At 45.1% G+C, this 23265-nt stretch overlaps 1 protein-coding gene and 1 long non-coding RNA gene across 4 annotated transcripts in view; one reads left to right on the plus strand and one right to left on the minus strand.

The window, feature by feature from the left end:
- Positions 1 to 434: 434 nt before the first annotated feature.
- Positions 435 to 23265, plus strand: part of LOC139745687 (uncharacterized) — a 36578-nt gene continuing 13747 nt past the window's right edge. The window contains exon 1 of one of the 3 annotated variants that reach the window (XM_071656115.1): positions 435 to 566. Coding sequence is in view for 1 of the 3 variants with exons in the window: in XM_071656114.1 (XP_071512215.1) it covers positions 480 to 566 (87 nt within the window). In the remaining 2 variants the exon portion in view is untranslated. The remainder of the gene's footprint in view (positions 567 to 23265) is intronic. The other 2 variants (XM_071656114.1, XM_071656116.1) reach the window with 2 other exon arrangements.
- Positions 21496 to 23265, minus strand: part of LOC139745691 (uncharacterized) — a 47898-nt gene continuing 46128 nt past the window's right edge. The window contains exon 2 of the long non-coding RNA XR_011711917.1: positions 21496 to 21678. This is a non-coding gene — a long non-coding RNA (uncharacterized lncRNA). The remainder of the gene's footprint in view (positions 21679 to 23265) is intronic.

Consider the following 23265-nt stretch of genomic DNA (forward strand, 5'->3'; position numbering starts at 1 on the left):
GTCAGAGCCTGTTTTCCTCCCGTCGACCAGGCCAGAGCCTGTTTTCCTCCCGTCGACCAGGTCAGATCCATTAAAGAATAAAGATATATCTTTAGACATGTTTCCAGAGGTCTCTTTGCAACCTTCGTCTCCCGCACTGGACGAGAGACTGACGCAACCAGTTGAGGTCTCCCGCCACCAGACGCCTGCCCCCCCTCCCCCCTCCCCCCCCGGCCATCACCCGCCGCTTAAAAAGCGAACATTGTTGCATCTGGCACGTCGACGGAAGTCATTATCTATTTCGCCAATTTTAAATCAAACTCTTATATAAACTCATACACTAATATCCATCAGGTATATATCAAGGTAAATCCAATTTAAGACCCGGTGTATAAATATATGTATATAGAAATTGGTATTTTCATAAATATTTTGAGATACTTTGGAAGAGTTGGCAACTATGGATGTGTTCCGTCAGACAGGGCTGAGGTAGTGTTCTTATGTTCATGGTATTGTACAGTTGGTCCTCGTCACACCATGAGTTCCTAGGTGATTCCCGGACTACCGCTGGTCATCTCGGCTCAAGTGTAAGTATCTATATAGATTTATGGATCCTCTGCAAGACATAATAAATCTTAGTCAATCTTCAGTCTCTCTCTCCCTCTCTCTCTCTCTCGAGTTTTGTTCAGGAATCAACCTTTGAATTTGGCAAAGTCGATCGCACAGTGAACTCAAGACATGACCAGTCTCCGAAATTATGGCGAAATTATGCGAAATGAAGCAAAATTATGTTTCAAAGAGCTGGTGGATTATTACTTGATGTATAAAGGGGAAGAATCGACACCCATCTCAGAAAATATAAGTATATCGCCCCAGCTTTCACCAGATCTGTCCCCCAAACACTGAAATTCATCTTAAATAGCGATATTGTTTCTTATTTTCCCCTTTGTGAAATGAAAGGCCATCACAAACTACTGAAAAAAATGAGAATTCATTTACCTAAAAAGAAATGGAAGAAAAACTTGTTAGCGTACTAGTGATAGATAGCGGGAAGCGCTACACACACACACTTTAGTATCGTCATGTCTACCTTGGCGGTGTGACCTCCGCGCTCACTGGGCGACGGTTTTCGTGCACTTGTTTTTATGGAATTGAGTCCATCTTGTGCCACATGTAGCCACTCCTGAAAATATTCATGTACTTATGACATATTTGTGATCTCGTCTCATTCTTATTTCTCATCATAGTTGTCATCATTCTATATATATTGTGTGTATGTGTGTGTGTGTGTGTGTGTGTGTGTGTGTGTGTGTGTGTGTGTGTGTGTATTTAATTACCTCTTTGCACTATACGGGAAGAGAGAGTTTTACATTCTTGTTGCCCCGTCACTTAACCTTGCATATATGTACCATGTCTCTACTCCTATGTGTGTAACCGCGCGCGCGCGCACACACACACACACACACACACACACACACACACACACTGCAACCGATATATGTGTAATTAATTACATATTACCTATTTGTAATAGGTAATCATCGGATGTATATACAAACACATGTACCCTATGTACACCCAAACGGTACACCTTTAATTCTGTGTACGTTTTATTGTATGAAATGTATATATTGTATATATACTGTATTAAAGAATTATGACACCTTCCACATACATCTAGTAACACTGTACAGGGGTACCTAGTGAGAGCACAAGCATCCCATTTCATTTATACGCAATAAAATGTTAAATTTTAATCTGAAACTTTAATCTTTACTGCATCCTACACCTCATAGATACACCCAGTCCTCACAACATGCTACACCTTAACAGCTACACCATCAATCTTCACTAAATCCTCCAAACCTTCAATCTTCACTGTATCATCTTGGGTACATTTTTATTCCGTAAGTCAAAAAAAAAAAATAAATTTGAGTAATAAATTTTATACAAACGCTCCCTTCACAAGACCGCATCATTATACTTACATAAACCATCCCTTTCTATTTTTTTTTGTCATTTGTACTTAAGTATACTTAAGTGCTTAGAATAAATGCCACACTCTGTTGCATGAACTCGATACACAAGTGACATATATATGTTTTAACAAGAAACCTCTCAACATTTGAATATTAATATCCAGTTACTTATCGATAACAAAGTTAATTTAAAGGATATTAATGTCGGCTGGTCAAGAATTTCACATATCGGGAACATAATATAATGGCTTAGAAAACTACCATCTACCTGTTGTTAAGATAGGGATAGGGGGCTGTTGGTCGTACTGTTGAATGTATCCAACACCCTCCTGTTAACGGTACTGTTGGATGTATCCAACACCCTCCTGTTAACAGTACTGTTGGATGTATCCAACACCCTCCTGTTAACAGTACTGTTGAATGTATCCAACACCCTCCTGTTAACGGTACTGTTGGATGTATCCAACACCGTCCTGTTAACAGTACTGTTGAATGTAACCAACGCCCTCCTGTTCACAGTACTGTTGAATGTAACCAACGCCCTCCTGTTAACGGTACTGTTGAATGTATCCAACACCCTCCTGTTAACGGTACTGTTGAATGTATCCAACACCCTCCTGTTAACGGTACTGTTGAATGTATCCAACACCCTCCTGTTGACGGTACTGTTGGATGTATCCAACGCCCTCCTGTTAACGGTACTGTTGAATGTATCCAACACCCTCCTGTTGACGGTATGTTGGATGTATCCAACGCCCTCCTGTTAACGGTACTGTTGAATGTATCCAATGCCCTCCTGTTAACGGTACTGTTGAAGGTATCCAACGTACTCCTGTTAACGGTACTGTTGAATGTATCCAACACCTTCCTATTGACGGTACTGTTGAATGTATCCAACACCCTCCTGTTAACGGTACTGTTGAATGTATCCAACACCCTCCTGTTGACGGTACTGTTGAATGTATCCAACGCCCTCCTGTTAACGGTACTGTTGAATGTATCCAACACCCTCCTGTTGATGGTACTGTTGAATGTAACCAACGCCCTCCTGTTAACGGTACTGTTGAATGTATCCAACACCGTCCTGTTGACGGTACTGTTGAATGTATCCAACGCCTTCCTGTTAACGGTACTGTTGGATGTATCTAACGCCCTCCCGTTGCCAACAACAGGTTAGGTTAGGACTCGCTTCCTTCGTCTACATCCAACCCTTTATCCCAAGTGGCGTCTTGAACCAACACTTATCCCAAGTGGGGCACTTATCCCAAGTGGGGACACTGGGAGCGGGTTTTACTCAGTCGTGGTGGACGGGTCGGCCATGCGAGAGACGGTGTGGCCTGTCCTCCCTGAACCTCCTGGCTCGTGGGGGGTCAGAAAATTGAGGCTTGTGACCCCGTGGCGAGGGTAAGGTCAAGGTCAAGTCCCAAGCTTAGGCCTAAGGTGCAGCTTAGGTCAAAGCCGAGGCTGAGGCCAAGGCTAAATCCTAAGCTAAGGCCAAAGCCGCAGATATGGTTCGAACCCAGGTATGGCCTGAAGGGGTTCTCTCCAAAGACCATGTGTGTGTGTGTGTGTGTGTGTGTGTGTGTGTGTGTGTGTGTGTGGCTCAAACACGAAGCCAGCGTCTTCACGCAAAATCTAATCCCTCTATTTAAGTGCTACAAGTAAACTATTAAGACGTGTAAAGTGCTACAAGTAAACCATTAACACTTTACTTGTGTAAAGTATTAATGGTTTACTTGTGTAAAGTGCTACAAGTAAGCCATTAAGACTTTACTTGTGTAAAGTGTGTAACTCATCTCCAGGACTGCCAGATGTATAATCATATTATGAAACTATTTTATAATAAATCTCTCTCTCTCTCTCTCTCTCTCTCTGTATATATATATATATATATATATATATATATATATATATATATATATATATATATATATATATATATATATATATATCACCTTTAATCACTTTCGAAACTATGTAAGCGAAAATGATGATGTTATCACTATATATATATATATATATATATATATATATATATATATATATATATATATATATATATATATAGAGAGAGAGAGAGAGAGAGAGAGAGAGAGAGAGAGATAAGGGAGAAAGAATACTTGCCACGTATTCTCTGCGTGTCGTAGAAGGCGACTAAAAGGGGAGGGAGCTGAGGGGGGCTGGAAATCCTCCCCTCTTGTTTTCAATTTTCCAAAAGAAGGAACAGAGAAGGGGGCCAAGTGAGGATATTCCCTCGAAAACTCAGTCCTCCGTTCTTAACGCTACCTCGCTAACGCGGGAAACGCGAATATGTATGAAAAACAAAAAATATAAACGAGTGATAAATTTTTCAAATAAATATACAGGTGCACCGCTGCCAGGTGTACTAACCCCGCCCCCCCTTAACAACCAGGGTCAATGGACACGTTACCATACAGTCAAGTGACAATTTTCATTAAGTGTTCCATTATTTATAAAAGTCTACATCCATTATTAATCCTGCCTGGGCATAAGGGAAAACCATGTAGTATAACACGATCAGAAATAAATACATAAAAAGATATCACAAATATTAGACGATATAAAATCTCTAAAGGCAATATAGACATGGGAAACAATATGAATTTCATCCTACGTAAAAAAAAAACACCCGCCATGTGGCATAACACTCTATGTACACCAAAGGCGACACCGCCGCCAAGGGAAACCATTTCACCAGGCGCTGTTGTTAGCGCTAACTGCTATTTTACCGATACGCTCCAACAATGTTTATATCTCCCTAGGTTAATAAATCAAGGTCTACATTAATTGTTTCTTTGCTATATTATTCTTTTATGATGTTTTTTTTATTCATTAGACTATTTTTAAAAGTTTGGGAAACAGAATTGGTAACACGGCAAATGTATTTAAGTTTTAAACTATTATTGGCTACGAATCTGTTCTTGTATCCCGTTTAACCAGTTCATTTGACCTCCATTGAGGTAATTTAGATGGAAAACAAAATCATTCTGGTGAATTCTGGCATTTTTTCTTTATTTCGTACCCTTATGTGGCCACTGTCATACATCTGTCATGTCAGTCAGCTGTCTCTCCCGCCCATTTAATATTTCTCCCGCTCGCTTGCCATGTTAGCAACTGTCTCTCCCGCCCAACTGCCAGGTCAGAGACACTGTCTCTCCCCGCCTAACTGCCTGGTCAGAGACACTGTCTCTCCCCGCCTAACTGCCAGGTCAGAGACACTCTCTCCCCCCGCCCAACTGCCCGGTCAGAGACACTGTCTCTCCCGCCTAACTGCCTGGTCAGAGACACTGTCTCTCCCTGCCCAACTACCTGGTCAGAGACACTGTCTCTCCCCGCCCAACTAACTGGTTAGAGACACTGTCTCTCCCCGCCCAACTACCTGGTCAGAGACACTGTCTCTCCCCGCCTAACTACCTGGTCAGAGACACTGTCTCTCCCCGCCCAACTAACTGGTCAGAGACACTGTCTCTCCCCGCCCAACTACCTGGTCAGAGACACTGTCTCTTTCTCCGTACGGCAAAGGCAAATGACTTTCTCTCCCGCCCAAACTCCGTGCGAAATAATTGCATGGTTCCCACGTCATCCAATTAGGTTCGCCCTCAAACCAATTAAGAAATAAAATCGCCCAATCTTCCTTAAAACACGTCTATCTTGTTCACTGTCATGTAATGGTCGAATTGTATGATTATCTCGATTCTAACTACGTAATTATGACGCCATTTTCGAGATTTGGAAACAAGACTAGGTTAGGAATGAAGCAGTAGATGTACAAGTAATATATAATAGAAATTATATAATTAGACATTAATACAGATATTTGTAGCCTGCTGATCAAGGATTTCTATCACATACCCGTAATAATATCAGAAATTGTCACTATTAATAACATTACAGGTTAGGTTGTTTCCACTACCCTATTTTTATATTATCATAAACAGCTTATGACAAAGTCTGCAGGATAAAGTCTCAAACATAATTTTTTTTCTTGTTTTAAATATCAGAATTGTAATTTATGATGATAGCAGACTTTTAGCCACCCTTGGCCTGCCTACCTCCATGGAAAATAAGTGACTATGAGAGTTAATATAAGGTTAGGAGAAGCGATATAACAAGCATTATATCATTCCATATCAAAGGGTCAATTGATATATATATTTTTTCCATCCCGAAGTAGGTAAACAAATTTGTTTTCCGTGGTTTCTGGTAAAGTCCACAATACCTTTGTTCAAACTAGTCTTCCTTTGGTATATATATAACTTGGCTCGCCCCAAAGACCATTTTATTCCATTAGATTACTTCTCAATTGTTCTGTCGTCTCTGCTGAATAAAAAAAAAAATGGTATTCTAATTCTGGATCATTTTTTTTAATAGGGGTCAAGGCTTTCATGAAGATGTTGCAAATATATTAGAACATTATGATTAATTTAAGGCTGAATGTGATTTTTATAATCAAAGTGATCATTTTTCAGATGACAGAAGTAATTTCGTTGTGAAGGTGACAGTATTTAAGGATGAATGTTGGATTTTGAAGTAGTAAGTTATGTGGTGTTAAGTGATAAGATTGCCTTCGTCTATATCATGAAAGGACGATCCCGTCTGTTCGTCTGTCTGTTCGTCAAAGGGTGCTCCTGTCTGTTCGTCTGTCTGTTCGTCAAAGGGCGCTCCCGTCTGTTCGTGGGTCTGTTCGTCAAAGGCTGCTTCCGTCTGTTCGTCAAAGGGCGCTTCCGTCTGTTCGTCTGTCTGTTCATAGTTAGTTTCTCCAACAAGGAAGATGACTCACAGATACACCATGGGTCACCCCGCCGTGTGTTTACATTCTTCAGGAAAATATTCCATCGTTGAGCGGGGAAATGGACGGGGATAGAAAACGGTGAATGGTCGCCTTCAAGCTACTTCTGTGGTGGCCAGGGAGGGAGGAGGAAGTGGTGGCGGTGTGAGGGAGGGTGTGGTGGCCAGGGAGGGAGGAGGAAGTGGTGGTGGTGGTGGTGAGGGAGGGTGTGGTGTCCAGGGAGGGAGGAGGAAGTGGTGGTGGTGGTGAGGGAGGGTGTGGTGGCCAGGGAGGGAGGAGGAAGTGGTGGTGGTGGTGGTGAGGGAGGGTGTGGTGGCCAGGGAGGGAGGAGGAAGTGGTGGCGGTGGTGAGGGAGGGTGTGGTGGCCAGGGAGGGAGGAGGAAGTGGTGGTGGTGGTGAGGGAGGGTGTGGTGGCCAGGGAGGGAGGAGGAAGTGGTGGTGGTGGTGGTGAGGGAGGGTGTGGTGTCCAGGGAGGGAGGAGGATGTGGTGGTGGTGGTGAGGGAGGGTGTGGTGGCCAGGGAGGGAGGGAGGAAGTGGTGGTGGTGGTGGTGAGGGAGGGTGTGGTGGCCAGGGAGGGAGGAGGAAGTGGTGGTGGTGGTGAGGGAGGGTGTGGTGGCCAGGGAGGGAGGAGGAAGTGGTGGTGTGAGGGAGGGTGTGGTGGCCAGGGAGGGAGGAGGAAGTGGTGGTGGTGAGGGAGGGTGTGGTGGCCAGGCAGGGAGGAGGAAGTGGTGGTGGTGAGGGAGGGTGTGGTGGCCAGGGAGGGAGGAGGAAGTGGTGGTGGTGAGGGAGGGTGTGGTGGCCAGGGAGGGAGGGAGGAAGTGGTGGTGGTGGTGGTGAGGGAGGGTGTGGTGGCCAGGGAGGGAGGGAGGAAGTGGTGGTGGTGGTGGTGAGGGAGGGTGTGGTGGCCAGGGAGGGAGGAGGAAGTGGTGGTGGTGGTGAGGGAGGGTGTGGTGGCCAGGGAGGGAGGAGGAAGTGGTGGTGTGAGGGAGGGTGTGGTGGCCAGGGAGGGAGGAGGAAGTGGTGGTGGTGAGGGAGGGTGTGGTGGCCAGGGAGGGAGGAGGAAGTGGTGGTGGTGAGGGAGGGTGTGGTGGCCAGGGAGGGAGGAGGAAGTGGTGATGGTGAGGGAGGGTGTGGTGGCCAGGGAGGGAGGGAGGGAGGGAGTAGAAAGGTGTGTGGTTAGCCAGGGAGGGAGGGAGGGAGGGAGTGTTGTGGCTAGGATACGAGAGCGTGTCGTGGTGAGGGAGGGAATCCAATCCTTCACAGATGGACTGATCCTACATGGTACACCACTGGGCACCTGATCCTACATGGTACACCACTGGTCACCTGATCCTACATGGTACACCACTGGGCACCTGAACCTACATGGTACACCACTGGGCACCTGATCCTACATGGTACACCACTGGGCACCTGAACCTACATGGTACACCACTGGGCACCTGATCCTACATAGTACACCACTGGGCACCTGATCCTACATAGTACACCACTGGGCACCTGATCCTACATGGTACACCACTGGGCACCTGATCCTACATGGTACACCACTGGGCACCTGAACCTACATGGTACACCACTGGGCACCTGATCCTACATGGTACCCCACTGGGCACCTGATCCTACATGGTACACCACTGGGCACCTGATCCTACATGGTACACCACTGGGCACCTGATCCTACATGGTACACCACTGGGCACCTGATCCTACATAGTACACCACTGGGGACCTGAACCTACATGGTACACCACTGGGCACCTGATCCTACATGGTACACCACTGGGCACCTGATCCTACATGGTACACCACTGGGCACCTGATCCTACATGGTACACCACTGGGCACCTGATCCTACATGGTACACCACTGGGCACCTGATCCTACATGGTACACCACTGGGCACCTGAACCTACATGGTACACCACTGGGCACCTGATCCTATATGGTACACCACTGGGCACCTGAACCTACATGGTACACCACTGGGCACCTGATCCTACATGGTACACCACTGGGCACCTGATCCTACATGGTACACCACTGGGCACCTGAACCTACATAGTACGCCACTGTGCACCTGAACCGGGTAACAATGTATACATACAAGTTCATCATCTGTGCACGAACAGTTTGTGGACATTACCTGATCACAAAACCATTTCACATTAACCATGATGTTTCCCCCCCACACATCCCCACTCACATCTCTCCCTGCATAGCACAATGGACCTGTACCTTCATTTCGTATTCATCTGAATATCAAAATACTTTTTTTCCCCCTCTCTTTTCCGCCCACTTGTACCACATGGGACGCCATGTATCTTGCTCCATTGCAACATACATGTTGAATAGTACTGGCAATGCAGGTGTGTGTGTGTGTGTGTGTGTGTGTGTGTGTGTGTGTGTGTGTGTGTGTGTGTGTGATATTGGTTGTACACTGGTGGGGCCCCATCTCTTGTACTGTACGGGGAGGGAGTTGTATACTGGTGGGGGCCCCATCTCTTGTACTGTACGGGGAGAGAGTTGTACAGTGGTGGGGGCCCCATCTCTTGTACTGTACGGGGAGGGAGTTGTACACTGGTGGGGCCCCCATCTCTTGTACTATACGGGGAGGGAGTTGTACACTGGTGGGACCCCCATCTCTTGTACTGTACGGGGAGGGAAATGTACACTTGTGGGGGCCCCATCTTATGTACTGTACGGGGAGGGAGTTGTACACTGGTGGGGCCCCATCTCTTGTACTATACGGGGAGGGAGTTGTACCCTTGTGGGGCCCCATCTCTTGTACTGTACGGGGAGGGAGTTGTACAATGGTGGGGGCCCCATCTCTTGTACTGTACGGGGAGGGAGTTGTACACTGGTGGGGCCCCATCTCTTGTACTGTACAGGGAGGGAGTTGTACACTGGTGGGGCCCCATCTCTTGTACTGTACGGGGAGGGAGTTGTACACTGGTGGGGCACCATCTCTTGTACTATACGGGGAGGGAGTTGTACACTGGTGGGGCACCATCTCTTGTACTATATGGGGAGGGAGTTGTACACTCGTGGGGTCCCATCTCTTGTACTGTACGGGGAGGGAGTTGTACACTGGTGGGGCCCCATCTCTTGTACTATACGGGGAGGGAGTTGTACCCTTGTGGGGCCCCATCTCTTGTACTGTACGGGGAGGGAGTTGTACAATGGTGGGGGCCCCATCTCTTGTACTGTACGGGGAGGGAGTTGTACACTGGTGGGGCCCCATCTCTTGTACTGTACGGGGAGGGAGTTGTACACTGGTGGGGCCCCATCTCTTGTACTGTACGGGGAGGGAGTTGTACACTGGTGGGGCACCATCTCTTGTACTATACGGGGAGGGAGTTGTACACGGGTGGGGCACCATCTCTTGTACTATACGGGGAGGGAGTTGTACACTCGTGGGGTCCCATCTCTTGTACTGTACGGGGAGGGAGTTGTACACTGGTGGGGCCCCATCTCTTGTACTGTACGGGGAGGGAGTTGTACACTGGTGGGGCCCCATCTCTTGTACTGTACAGTGAGGGAGTTGTAAACTGGTGGGGGCCCCATCTCATGTACTGTACTGGGAAGGGGGGAGGTGTACACTGGTGGGGCACCCATCTCATGTACTGTACGGGGAGGGGGGAGTTGTACACTGGTGGGGCACCCATCTCTTGTACTGTACGGGGAGGGAGTTGTACACTGGTGGGGCCCCATCTCTTGTACTGTACGGGGAGGGAGTTGTACACTGGTGGGGCCCCATCTCTTGTACTGTATGGGGAGGGAGTTGTACACTGGTGGGGCCCCATCTCTTGTACTGTACGGGGAGGGAGTTGTACACTGGTGGGGCACCCATCTCATGTACTGTACGGGGAAGGGGGAGTTGTACACTGGTGGGGCCCCCATCTCTTGTACTGTACGGGGAAGGGGGGAGTTGTACAATGGTGGGGCACCCATCTCATGTACTGTACGGGGAAGGGGGGAGTTGTACACTCGTGGGTCCCCATTTCTTGAACTTTTATCACACAATGTTTCAAGTTTTAGTATACTATTAACATTTATAATTTCATGGCAAATTATTCCCTTTATCTATCACTCTTAAACTACGTACCATCTATCGATGAAGTGTTCGCTATCCATCTCACAAATCTGGTTTTAAAACTTGAAGGTTATGTCCTCTCACACACACGTACACGTCCTCTCACACACACGTACACGTCCCTCTTACACACGTACACGTCCCTCTCACACACACGTACACGTCCTCTCACACACACGTACACGTCCTCTCACACACACGTACACGTCCCTCTCACACACACACGTACACGTCCCTCTTACACACGTACACGTCCCTCTTACACACGTACACGTCCCTCTTACACACGTACACGTCCCTCTTACACACGTACACGTCCCTCTTACACACGTACACGTCCCTCTCACACACGTACACGTCCCTCTTACACACGTACACGTCCTCTCACACACACGTACACGTCCCTCTTACACACGTACACGTCCTCTCACACACACGTACACGTCCTCTCACACACACGTACACGTCCCTCTTACACACGTACACGTCCCTCTTACACACGTACACGTCCCTCTCACACACAAGTACACGTCCCTCTCACACACGTACACGTCCCTCTCACACACACGTACACGTCCCTCTCACACACACACGTACACGTCCCTCTCACACACACGTACACGTCCCTCTCACACACACGTACACGTCCCTCTCACACACAAGTACACGTCCCTCTCACACACGTACACGTCCCTCTCACACACACACGTACACGTCCCTCTTACACACGTACACGTCCCTCTTACACACGTACACGTCCCTCTTACACACGTACACGTCCCTCTCACACACACGTACACGTCCTCTCACACACACGTACACGTCCCTCTCACACACGTACACGTCCTCTCACACACACGTACACGTCCCTCTTACACACGTACACGTCCTCTCACACACACGTACACGTCCCTCTTACACACGTACACGTCCCTCTTACACACGTACACGTCCCTCTTACACACGTACACGTCCCTCTTACACACGTACACGTCCCTCTTACACACGTACACGTCCCTCTCACACACGTACACGTCCCTCTTACACACGTACACGTCCCTCTTACACACGTACACGTCCTCTCACACACACGTACACGTCCCTCTCACACACACGTACACGTCCCTCTCACACACGTACACGTCCCTCTTACACACGTACACGTCCCTCTTACACACGTACACGTCCCTCTTACACACGTACACGTCCCTCTTACACACGTACACGTCCCTCTTACACACGTACACGTCCCTCTTACACACGTACACGTCCCTCTTACACACGTACACGTCCCTCTCACACACACGTACACGTCCTCTCACACACACGTACACGTCCCTCTTACACACGTACACGTCCTCTCACACACACGTACACGTCCCTCTCACACACACGTACACGTCCCTCTTACACACGTACACGTCCCTCTTACACACGTACACGTCCTCTCACACACACGTACACGTCCCTCTTACACACGTACACGTCCCTCTCACACACAAGTACACGTCCCTCTCACACACACGTACACGTCCTCTCACACACACGTACACGTCCCTCTTACACACGTACACGTCCCTCTTACACACGTACACGTCCCTCTTACACACGTACACGTCCCTCTTACACACGTACACGTCCCTCTTACACACGTACACGTCCCTCTTACACACGTACACGTCCTCTCACACACACGTACACGTCCCTCTTACACACGTACACGTCCCTCTTACACACGTACACGTCCCTCTTACACACGTACACGTCCCTCTTACACACGTACACGTCCCTCTTACACACGTACACGTCCCTCTTACACACGTACACGTCCCTCTTACACACGTACACGTCCCTCTTACACACGTACACGTCCCTCTTACACACGTACACGTCCCTCTTACACACGTACACGTCCCTCTTACACACGTACACGTCCTCTCACACACACGTACACGTCCCTCTTACACACGTACACGTCCTCTCACACACACGTACACGTCCTCTCACACACACGTACACGTCCCTCTTACACACGTACACGTCCCTCTTACACACGTACACGTCCTCTCACACACACGTACACGTCCCTCTCACACACGTACACGTCCCTCTTACACACGTACACGTCCCTCTTACACACGTACACGTCCCTCTTACACACGTACACGTCCTCTCACACACACGTACACGTCCCTCTTACACACGTACACGTCCCTCTTACACACGTACACGTCCCTCTTACACACGTACACGTCCCTCTCACACACAAGTACACGTCCCTCTCACACACGTACACGTCCCTCTTACACACGTACACGTCCTCTCACACACACGTACACGTCCCTCTTACACACGTACACGTCCCTCTTACACACGTACACGTCCCTCTTACACACGTACACGTCCCTCTTACACACGTACACGTCCCTCTTACACACGTACACGTCCCTCTTACACACGTACACGTCCCTCTTACACACGTACACGTCCTCTCACACACACGTACACGTCCCTCTTACACACACACGTACACGTCCCTCTCACACACACGTACACGTTCCTCTCACACACACGTACACGTCCCTCTCACACACACACGTACACGTCCCTCTCACACACACACGTACACGTCCCTCTCACACACACGTACACGTCCCTCTCACACACACGTACACGTCCCTCTTACACACGTACACGTCCCTCTCACACACACGTTATAGCAGCTGACCGAGAGAGAAACACACGGTAGAGCAGCTGAACCAGAGAGAAACACACGGTATAGCAGCTGACCGAGAGGCAAACACACGGTATAGCAGCTGACCGAGAGAGAAACACACGGTAGAGCAGGTGAACCGGAGAGAAACACACGGTATAGCAGCTGAACCAGAGAAAAACACACGGTGTAGCAGCTGACCGAGAAGGAAACACACGGTATAGCAGCTGGCCGAGAGAGAAACACACGGTAGAGCAGCTGAACCAGAGAGAAACACACGGTGTAGCAGCTGACCGAGAAGGAAACACACGGTATAGCAGATGAACGGGAGAGAAACACACGGTATAGCAGATGAACGGGAGAGAAACACACGGTATAGCACCTGACCGAGAAGGAAACACACGTATAGCAGATGAACGGGAGAGAAACACACGGTATAGCAGCTGAATGAGAAAAACATACGGCATAGTAGCTGACAGAGAGGGAAACACACGGTATAACAGATGAAAGAGAAAGAAACACACGGTATAGCAGATGAACCAGAGGGAAACACACGGTATAGCAGCTGACCGAGAGAAACACACGGTATAGCAGCTGACCGAGAGAAACACACGGTATAGCAGCTGACCGAGAGAAACACACGGTATAGAAGATGAACCAGAGAGAAACACACGGTATAGCAGCTGACCGAGAGGGAAACACACGGTATAGCAGGTGAACTAGAGAAACACAAGGTATAGCAGCTGAACGAGAGAAACACGGTATAGCAGTTTAACAACGTATACAGATTCTGGAACCTTCCCTCACGGGCAGAGGTATGTACAGTCCGTTTTCTAAATACTGCAAAAAAAAACTTGGCCTCGAAATCACGTTTTCTGGGGCTATGCAGAGAAGGCAAGTGTCTATGGGTCTTAACAGACCAAGAATAAAACCACATCAGAAACACCAAAGACCAACATGACATAAAACCATGTGGTGTGTGCGTGAGGTTTTATAGCCATGTGACGTGTGTGTGAGGTTTTAAAACGATGTGGTGTGTACGGGAGGTTTTAAAACCATGTGGTGTGTATGTGAGGTTTTAAAACCATGTGGTGTGTACGGGAGGTTTTAAAACCATGTGGTGTGTATGTGAGGTTTTAAAACCATGTGGTGTGTACGTGAGGTTTTAAAACCATGTGGTGTGTATGTGAGGTTTTAAAACCATGTGGTGTGTATGTGGTTTTAAAACCATGTGGTGTGTATGTGAGGTTTTAAAACCATGTGGTGTGTACGTGAGGTTTTAAAACCATGTGGTGTGCACGTGAGGTTTTAAAACCATGTGGTGTGTACGTGAGGTTTTAAAACCATGTGGTGTGTACGTGAGGTTTTAAAACCATGTGGTGTGTACGTGGTTGAAAACCATGTGGTGTGTACGTGGTTTAAAACCATGTGGTGTGTACGTGGTTTAAAACCATGTGGTGTGTACGTGGTTTAAAACCATGTGGTGTGTACGTGATTTAAAACCATGTGGCGTGTACGTGAGGTTTTAAAACTATGTGGTGTGTACGTGAGGTTTTAAAACCATGTGGTGTGTACGTGAGGTTTTAAAACCATGTGGTGTGTACGTGAGGTTTTAAAACCATGTGGTGTGTACGTGGTTTAAAACCATGTGGTGTGTACGTGGTTTAAAACCATGTGGTGTGTACGTGGTTTAAAACCATGTGGTGTGTACGTGGTTTAAAACCATGTGGTGTGTACGTGAGGTTTTAAAACCATGTGGTGTGTACGTGGTTTAAAACCATGTGGTGTGTACGTGGTTTAAAACCATGTGGTGTGTACGTGGTTTAAAACCATGTGGTGTGTACGTGGTATGAAGGCAGCACATGGCAGAGGGAGGACAACGAAGATTCAACAACACAAACACGAGTTAAGGATGTAATTAAGGATGCAGTTAAGGATGCAATTAAGGATGCAATTAAGGATGCAATTAAGGATGCAGTTAAGGATGCAATTAAGGATGCAGTTAAGGATGTAATTAAGGATGCAGTTAAGGATGTAATTAAGGATGCAGTTAAGGATGTAATTAAGGATGCAGTTAAGGATGTAATTAAGGATGCAGTTTAGGATGTAATTAAGGATGCAGTTAAGGATGCAGTTAAGGATGCAATTAAGGATGCAGTTAAGGATGCAATTAAGGATGCAATTAAGGATGCAGTTAAGGATGCAATTAAGGATGCAGTTAAGGATGCAGTTAAGGTTGCCATTAAGGATGCAGTTAAGGATGCAGTTAAGGATGCAATTAAGGATGCAGTTAAGGATGCAAATAAGGATGCAATTAAGGATGCAATTAAGGATGCAGTTAAGGATGCAGTTAAGGATGCAATTAAGGATGCAGTTAAGGATGCAATTAAGGATGCAGTTAAGGATGCAATTAAGGATGCAGTTAAGGATGCAGTTAAGGTTGCAATTAAGGATGCAATTAAGGATGCAGTTAAGGATGCAATTAAGGATGCAGTTAAGGATGCAGTTAAGGATGCAGTTAAGGATGCAATTAAGGATGCAGTTAAGGATGCAATTAAGGATGCAATTAAGGATGCAGTTAAGGATGCAGTTAAGGGTGCAATTAAGGATGCAGTTAAGGATGCAATTAAGGATGCAATTAAGGATGCAATTAAGGATGCAGTTAAGGATGCAGTTAAGGATGCAGTTAAGGATGCAATTAAGGATGCAGTTAAGGATGCAGTTAAGGATGCAATCAAGGATGCAATTAAGGATGCAGTTAAGGATGCAGTTAAGGATGCAATTAAGGATGCAGTTAAGGATGCAGTTAAGGATGCAATTAAGGATGCAGTTAAGGATGCAATTAAGGATGCAATTAAGGATGCAGTTAAGGTTGCAATTAAGGATGCAATTAAGGATGCAGTTAAGGTTGCCATTAAGGATGCAGTTAAGGATGCAGTTAAGGATGCAATTAAGGATGCAGTTAAGGATGCAATTAAGGATGCAATTAAGGATGCAGTTAAGGATGCAATTAAGGATGCAGTTAAGGATGCAATTAAGGATGCAGTTAAGGATGCAATTAAGGATGCAGTTAAGGATGCAGTTAAGGATGCAATTAAGGATGCAATTAAGGATGCAGTTAAGGATGCAATTAAGGATGCAATTAACCTGTACTTAACACAGCACACATTCGTGTTGGTACAGATTCCCACAATACTAAGGAAGGCTCCAATTATCCCTACATTTACCCAAGGAACCATTGTTATCCTAGTTAGAGAACCACTGTTATCCTAGTTAAAGAACCAGTTATCCTAGTTAGAGAACCATTGTTATCCTAGTTAAAGAACCAGTTATCCTAGTTAGAGAACCATTGTTATCCTAGTTAAAGAACCAGTTATCCTAGCTAGAGAACCATTGTTATCCTAGTTAAAGAACCAGTTATCCTAGTTAGAGAACCATTGTTATCCTAGTTAAAGAACCAATTATCCTAGTTAGAGAACCATTGTTATCCTAGTTAAAGAACCAGTTATCCTAGTTAGAGAACCATTGTTATCCTAGTTAAGGAACCAGTTATCCTAGCTAGAGAACCATTGTTATCCTAGTTAAAGAACCCGTTATCCTAGTTAGAGAACCATTGTTATCCTAGTTAAAGAACCAGTTATCCTAGCTAGAGAACCATTGTTATCCTAGTTAAAGAACCAGTTATCCTAGTTAGAGAACGACTGTTATCCTAGTTAAAGAACCAGTTATCCTAGTTAGAGAACCATTGTTATCCTAGTTAAAGAACCAGTCATCCTAGCCAGAGAACCATAGTTATCCTAGTTAAAGAACCAGTTATCCTAGTTAGAGAACCATTGTTATCCTAGTTAAAGAACCAGTTATCTTAGCTAGAGAACCATTGTTATCCTAGTTAAAGAACCAGTTATCCTAGCTAGAGAACCATTGTTATCCTAGTTAAAGACCAGGTATCCTAGTTAGAGAACCATTGTTATCCTAGTTAAAGAACCAGTTATCCTAGCTAGAGAACCATTGTTATCCTAGTTAAAGACCAGGTATCCTAGTTAGAGAACCATTGTTATCCTAGTTAAAGAACCAGTTATCCTAGCTAGAGAACCATTGTTATCCTAGTTAAAGAACCAGTTATCCTAGCTAGAGAACCATTGTTATCCTAGTTAAAGAACCAGTTATCTTAGCTAGAGAACCATTGTTATCCTAGTTAAAGAACCATTCTTAACCTAGCCAATTTCCTTGTTTGACCCCCACTCACACACAAAGCTTAGGCTTGTGTGTGTGTGTGTGTGTGTGTGTGTGTGTGTGTGTGTGTATGTACAGACACAGTACATATATACCAGGTTAAGAGACATGGCAACACCTGTGTACATCTCCATATGTACACTCGTTTTCTGTAGGTCCTTCGTCCTTCCTCTACCTCACTGGTGTTCGTCCTTCATCTACCTCACTGGTGTTCGTCCTTCATCTACCTCACTGGTGTTCGTCCTTCATCTACCTCACTGGTGTTTGTCCTTCATCTACCTCACTGGTGTTCGTCCTTCACCTACCTCACTGGTGTTCGTCCTTCATCTACCTCACTGGTGTTCGTCCTTCATCTACCTCACTGGTGTTCGTCCTTCATCTACCTCACTGGTGTTCGTGCTATCGTATCTTAGTATAACAATTTCATTACTTTCTAAGTCCTCCATTGTGTATACACCTATGAACTTATCATTTCATTCTCTCGTATTTTCTCATCAGATTCTCAACATATCTAGAAACCTTCGCAGCAAAGTAACCCTACTAGATTTAAGTAAAGGTTTAGGATATTAACTTGTATAGTTTGGCTACATTATTCTGTCTTCCTTAACTTGCTAGTACTATTCCTTCCCGTCTTCCACCCTCCGAATGTTATATGGTTTTCGTAACATTTCTCATCATTAGATCAATAAGTTCTTTATTTATTTTTGGTCATTATTTGTTAAACCGTATCCCTAGTTTCTAAGCTTTTTTTCCCATACTAATAGCCAAAGTTACATATACTTCCTTCCTAACCACCTCTCTCTCTCTCTCTCTCTCTCTCTCTCTCTCTCTCTCTCTCTCTCTCTCTCTCTCTCTCTGTATCTACTATCTATTTTTTCCAGTCTTCATTAACCATGTAATGATATTCAAGTTTCCATTACCACCTTATCCAAGCACTCTATCATACCTGTAACTTTCTGTATATACATACGTTATAGATCTTATCTAGTGTTCTGATGGCGTAATCAGCCTCTCTAACAATAGATGTTCACTAGAACATTTCCTGGACCTACTCTAACAGATAGATGTTCACTAGAACATTTCCTGGACCTACTCTAACAATAGATGTTCACTAGAACATTTCCTGGACCTACTCTAACAATAGATGTTCACTAGAACATTTCCTGGATCTACTCTAACAATAGATGTTCACTAGAACATTTCCTGGACCTACTCTAACAGATAGATGATCACTAGAACATTTCCTGGACCTACTCTAACAGATAGATGTTCACTAGAACATTTCCTGGACCTACTCTAACAATAGATGTTCACTAGAACATTTCCTGGATCTACTCTAACAATAGATGTTCACTAGAACATTTCCTGGACCTACTCTAACAGATAGATGATCACTAGAACATTTCCTGGACCTACTCTAACAGATAGATGTTCACTAGAACATTTCCTGGACCTACTCTAACAGATAGATCATCGCTAGAACATTTCCTGGACCTACTCTAACAGATAGATGTTCACTAGAACATTTCCTGGACCTACTCTAACAGATAGATGTTCACTAGAACATTTCCTGGACCTACTCTAACAGATAGATGTTCACTAGAACATTTCCTGGACCTACTCTAACAGATAGATGTTCACTAGAACATTTCCTGGACCTACTCTAACAGATAGATGATCGCTAGAACATTTCCTGGACCTACTCTGACAAATAGACGTTCACTAGAACATTTCCTGGACCTACTCTAACAGACAGATGTTCACTAGAACATTTCCTGGAGCTACTCTTAAGACAGTTTATCTCCATGACTTTCTCCAGGTGAATATATGTGTTTCGTGTTGGTTTGCACGGAACCTATTCCCTCTTCATCACATCCTATACACAGCTCATCTGAACCTTCTAAATTCCTCTCGGAACTTTTTGAACTCATCGTCGACGCCATTGTACCAGTTTTTGCCTCCGTCCATGGACCACTCGATGCAATTTGTTATTTCTGACGACAATAACACCTTCTCATGCAGTGTTACACTACAGCATTCTCAAGTATAGGAACGAACGCAACTGGATTGTGGTAGCTTGTGAGCCTGGATTGTGGTAGCTTGTGAGCCAGAATTGTGGTAGCTTGTGAGCCTGGATTGTGGTAGCTTGCGAGCCTGGATTGTGGTAGCTTGTGAACCTGGATTGTGGTAGCTTGCGAGCCTGGATTGTGGTAGCTTGTGAACCTGGATTGTGGTAGCTTGTGAGCCTGGATTGTGGTAGCTGGCTAGCCTGGATTGTGGTAGCTTGCGAGCCTGGATTGTGGTAGCTTGTGAACCTGGATTGTGGTAGCTTGTGAGCCTGGATTGTGGTAGCTGGCTAGCCTGGATTGTGGTAGCTTGCGAGCCTGGATTGTGGTAGCTTGTGAACCAGGATTGTGGTAGTTTGTGAACCTGGACTGTGGTAGCTTGCGAGCCTGGATTGTGGTAGCTTGCGAGCCTGGATTGTGGTAGCTTGCGAGCCTGGATTGTGGTAGCTTGCGAGCCTGGATTGTGGTAGCTTGTGAACCTGGATAATATCTTGATGCTAACCTTGCCTCCCTGGTTAACCTTCACATTTCCAAGCGATAAAGTCAACAATCAAACCGACCTTTTTATCCGCAGTTGTTGCTACATGTAACGCAGGTCATTTTTTTTTTTTTTTTTTTTTTTTTTTTTTTCCAAAAGAAGGAACAGAGAATTGGGCCAGGTGAGGGTATTCCCTCAAAGGCCCAGTCCTCTGTTCTTAACGCTACCTCGCTAATGCGGGAAATGGCGAACAGTTTGAAAGAAAGAAAAAGAAAATATATATATATATATTCCTTCGAGTCCACGGGGAAAATGAAACACGATAAGTTCCCAAGTGCACTTTCGTGTAATAATCACACACACAGACACAGACACACACACACACACACACACACATATATATATATATATATATATATATATATATATATATATATATATATATATATATATATATATACTTAGAGCGGTTTTATAGCTGATTTATGATCACATGTGCTAACTGGAGCCACGGTGTACGTTCAGTGAGAGGATACGTATCATACGCTTATATCAAGTGTTCACACAACCAGCGGTACATAACTGGCTTGTTACTGTGGGTCGTTGAATAGTTGAGACAACCCGAAGTTGTAATGGTATGTTCAGGGACGACAGCAAGTATTTGAAGTATATTTTTTCATTTTCTTTCCCCATGAAGTGCAAAGCATTGGGTTTTAGAAGCAGTCCCTCACCGTTAAGTATTATACTAAAGACTTTAATTAAGAAGATGTGAAGTATACTTACGTAATACATGATCCACTGTGTCATCTATGTCTTGTTCTTCTTTTTTTTTTTAAGTGGGTAGAGTTGAACACACGGGGGGGGGGGGGGGTTCCTCGTGGGGTCCCCCCCCCCATCTCATAAACATTTTCTTGTCATATATTTTTTTTCAAATATGTGTTGCTTCTCAACATTTATTACCACATAAACGACGTTCACTCCAATCAATCATTACTTATGTTTACTATATATATGTCCTTCTTTAAATATCTTTTTCTGACAATTTTCTTGTTCAGCTTCATGTTATGTTTTGTGTTCGTTCTGTCCCGATGTCTTTTCGAAGAACTGTTCATTGTTATTGTGGTCGAGCTGTTATTTTCATTTTTCTTTAAACTTAAAGGCCGTGATCAGGTCACCCCTCAGTCTTCTTTCTTCCCTGGTAGACAAATTTAAGGCCTCAAACGTTCCTCGACAATTCAAATCTCTGTCTTCCCTCATCACATTTGTTGGATCCCCAACTCTTCATCAGTTCTTTGTACTTATCTTCAAATACGATGACCATACCTGAGAAAAAAATATGTTTTAGCCTTATGTAGGGTATGAACAGCTTGCTGAGGATTTCTACATCCAAATACTTGAATATTATTTCAATACTTGAAGACATTTGGTCTCTCTCACCATTCTCCTACAGCAAGACTCTAGCACCAGGGTAGGGACAATGTTACCTCCACATGCCCCTCTCATATATAGATTCCTGCAGTTTATTCCCAGCTAGACGATAAGAATATAAAGTTCTTCTTCAATGTCTTCCATCCTCATTACCTGACATTTCTTCGGTTTGGATTTCAACCACTGTGTAATGGAACAACTGTGGAACGTGTGTAGGTTCCAACTGTAAGCTGATGCAATTGTTTGCTTTCCACTTCCCTAAGTGATCCGCAAAGTATACAGGGAAGAGTGAGACTCCACGCTTTCGACCAAATCATACAGAACTCTTCTACACCTCACTATTAACCACAGTCCATTACCATTAGACTCCCTTGACAAGTGATGTTTCTTCCCTTCCACTACATCTTCTACTCATCAAAGGAGTGTCTCCTTTATTTCTGCCTGAAGATTTAGCTTCCTCAAAAGCCCCTTTGTGTGGTACAGTGTCAAATGCTTTCTGGCCAATTCAGTCGGCGTTTTCATCGACAAAAACAGAACAAGGTCTCTCGTAGAATCGTAAAAGGTTCGTTAAGTATGGCATCAATATCATGAAAGTGAGCTCTCTCACTCTTTCACTGTAGGAGGCCATCCATTTGCTCTCGGATTACCACAATACAAACCACACATCGAGTGAGAGAAAGTAAGAAATGCATTTAAGGACATGGAGGAATGCAGTGTTGAGTTATCAACGTACGAGAACAAAAGAAGGTAGAGAGTTCCAAAGCTTCGAAGCATAGGGAAAGAAACAGTTAACAAAACGGCGGCTCACCCTTGAGTTGCCGATGGCCACACAATTATTATATAACGCACCAGCTTGCCGAGTATTGCGTGGTCTAGCTCGTAGTGGGGGGCACACAAGCAGCCAACACTTGGGAGCAAAAACCAAAGGACTACCTATAGAAGAAGAACCAACACTGCAGCGTAGGGCAGGAGGGTCAATTGATAAGTAAAGATGCAGAGCTAGAACCACCCTAAATATCAGAGCCGTACTCCGTGCATGGATGAATCAATCCTTAGTGACAACGAAGCAACTGTTCAGAAGAGAAGTTTCGACATCTAAACAAGACGCCTAGTTTCTTAAGAGGCAGACTTAGCTATTACTGTAATGTGGGGTTCCCAAGAAAGAGTGGATGTTACAGTAATACCGAACATGTTCATTGGGTCAAGAGGTGGAATTACAGAACCCGTCAAAGGAGAGACGAGAATTATGAGTTTACGAAAGAGAGATGGATAAAAACTATCTCTTGATGCATTAAACTTCACAAGATTTTGTCTACCCTACTGAGATATCGCTCCAAGTCTGAGTTTATGGAGGACGCTGTGTCAAGACGAGATGTAGATCGAGTGAGAGAAGAGTGGGCAGAATTGAAGGATGTGGAGTGCAGTGTTGAGCCTGTCAGCATATGAGCACATTGTGTCATTTGTGAAGGAGAGGAAATCGTT

The sequence above is a fragment of the Panulirus ornatus genome, chromosome 62 (assembly GCF_036320965.1).
Source record: "Panulirus ornatus isolate Po-2019 chromosome 62, ASM3632096v1, whole genome shotgun sequence".
In the NCBI taxonomy this organism is placed as follows: Eukaryota; Metazoa; Arthropoda; class Malacostraca; order Decapoda; family Palinuridae; genus Panulirus; species Panulirus ornatus.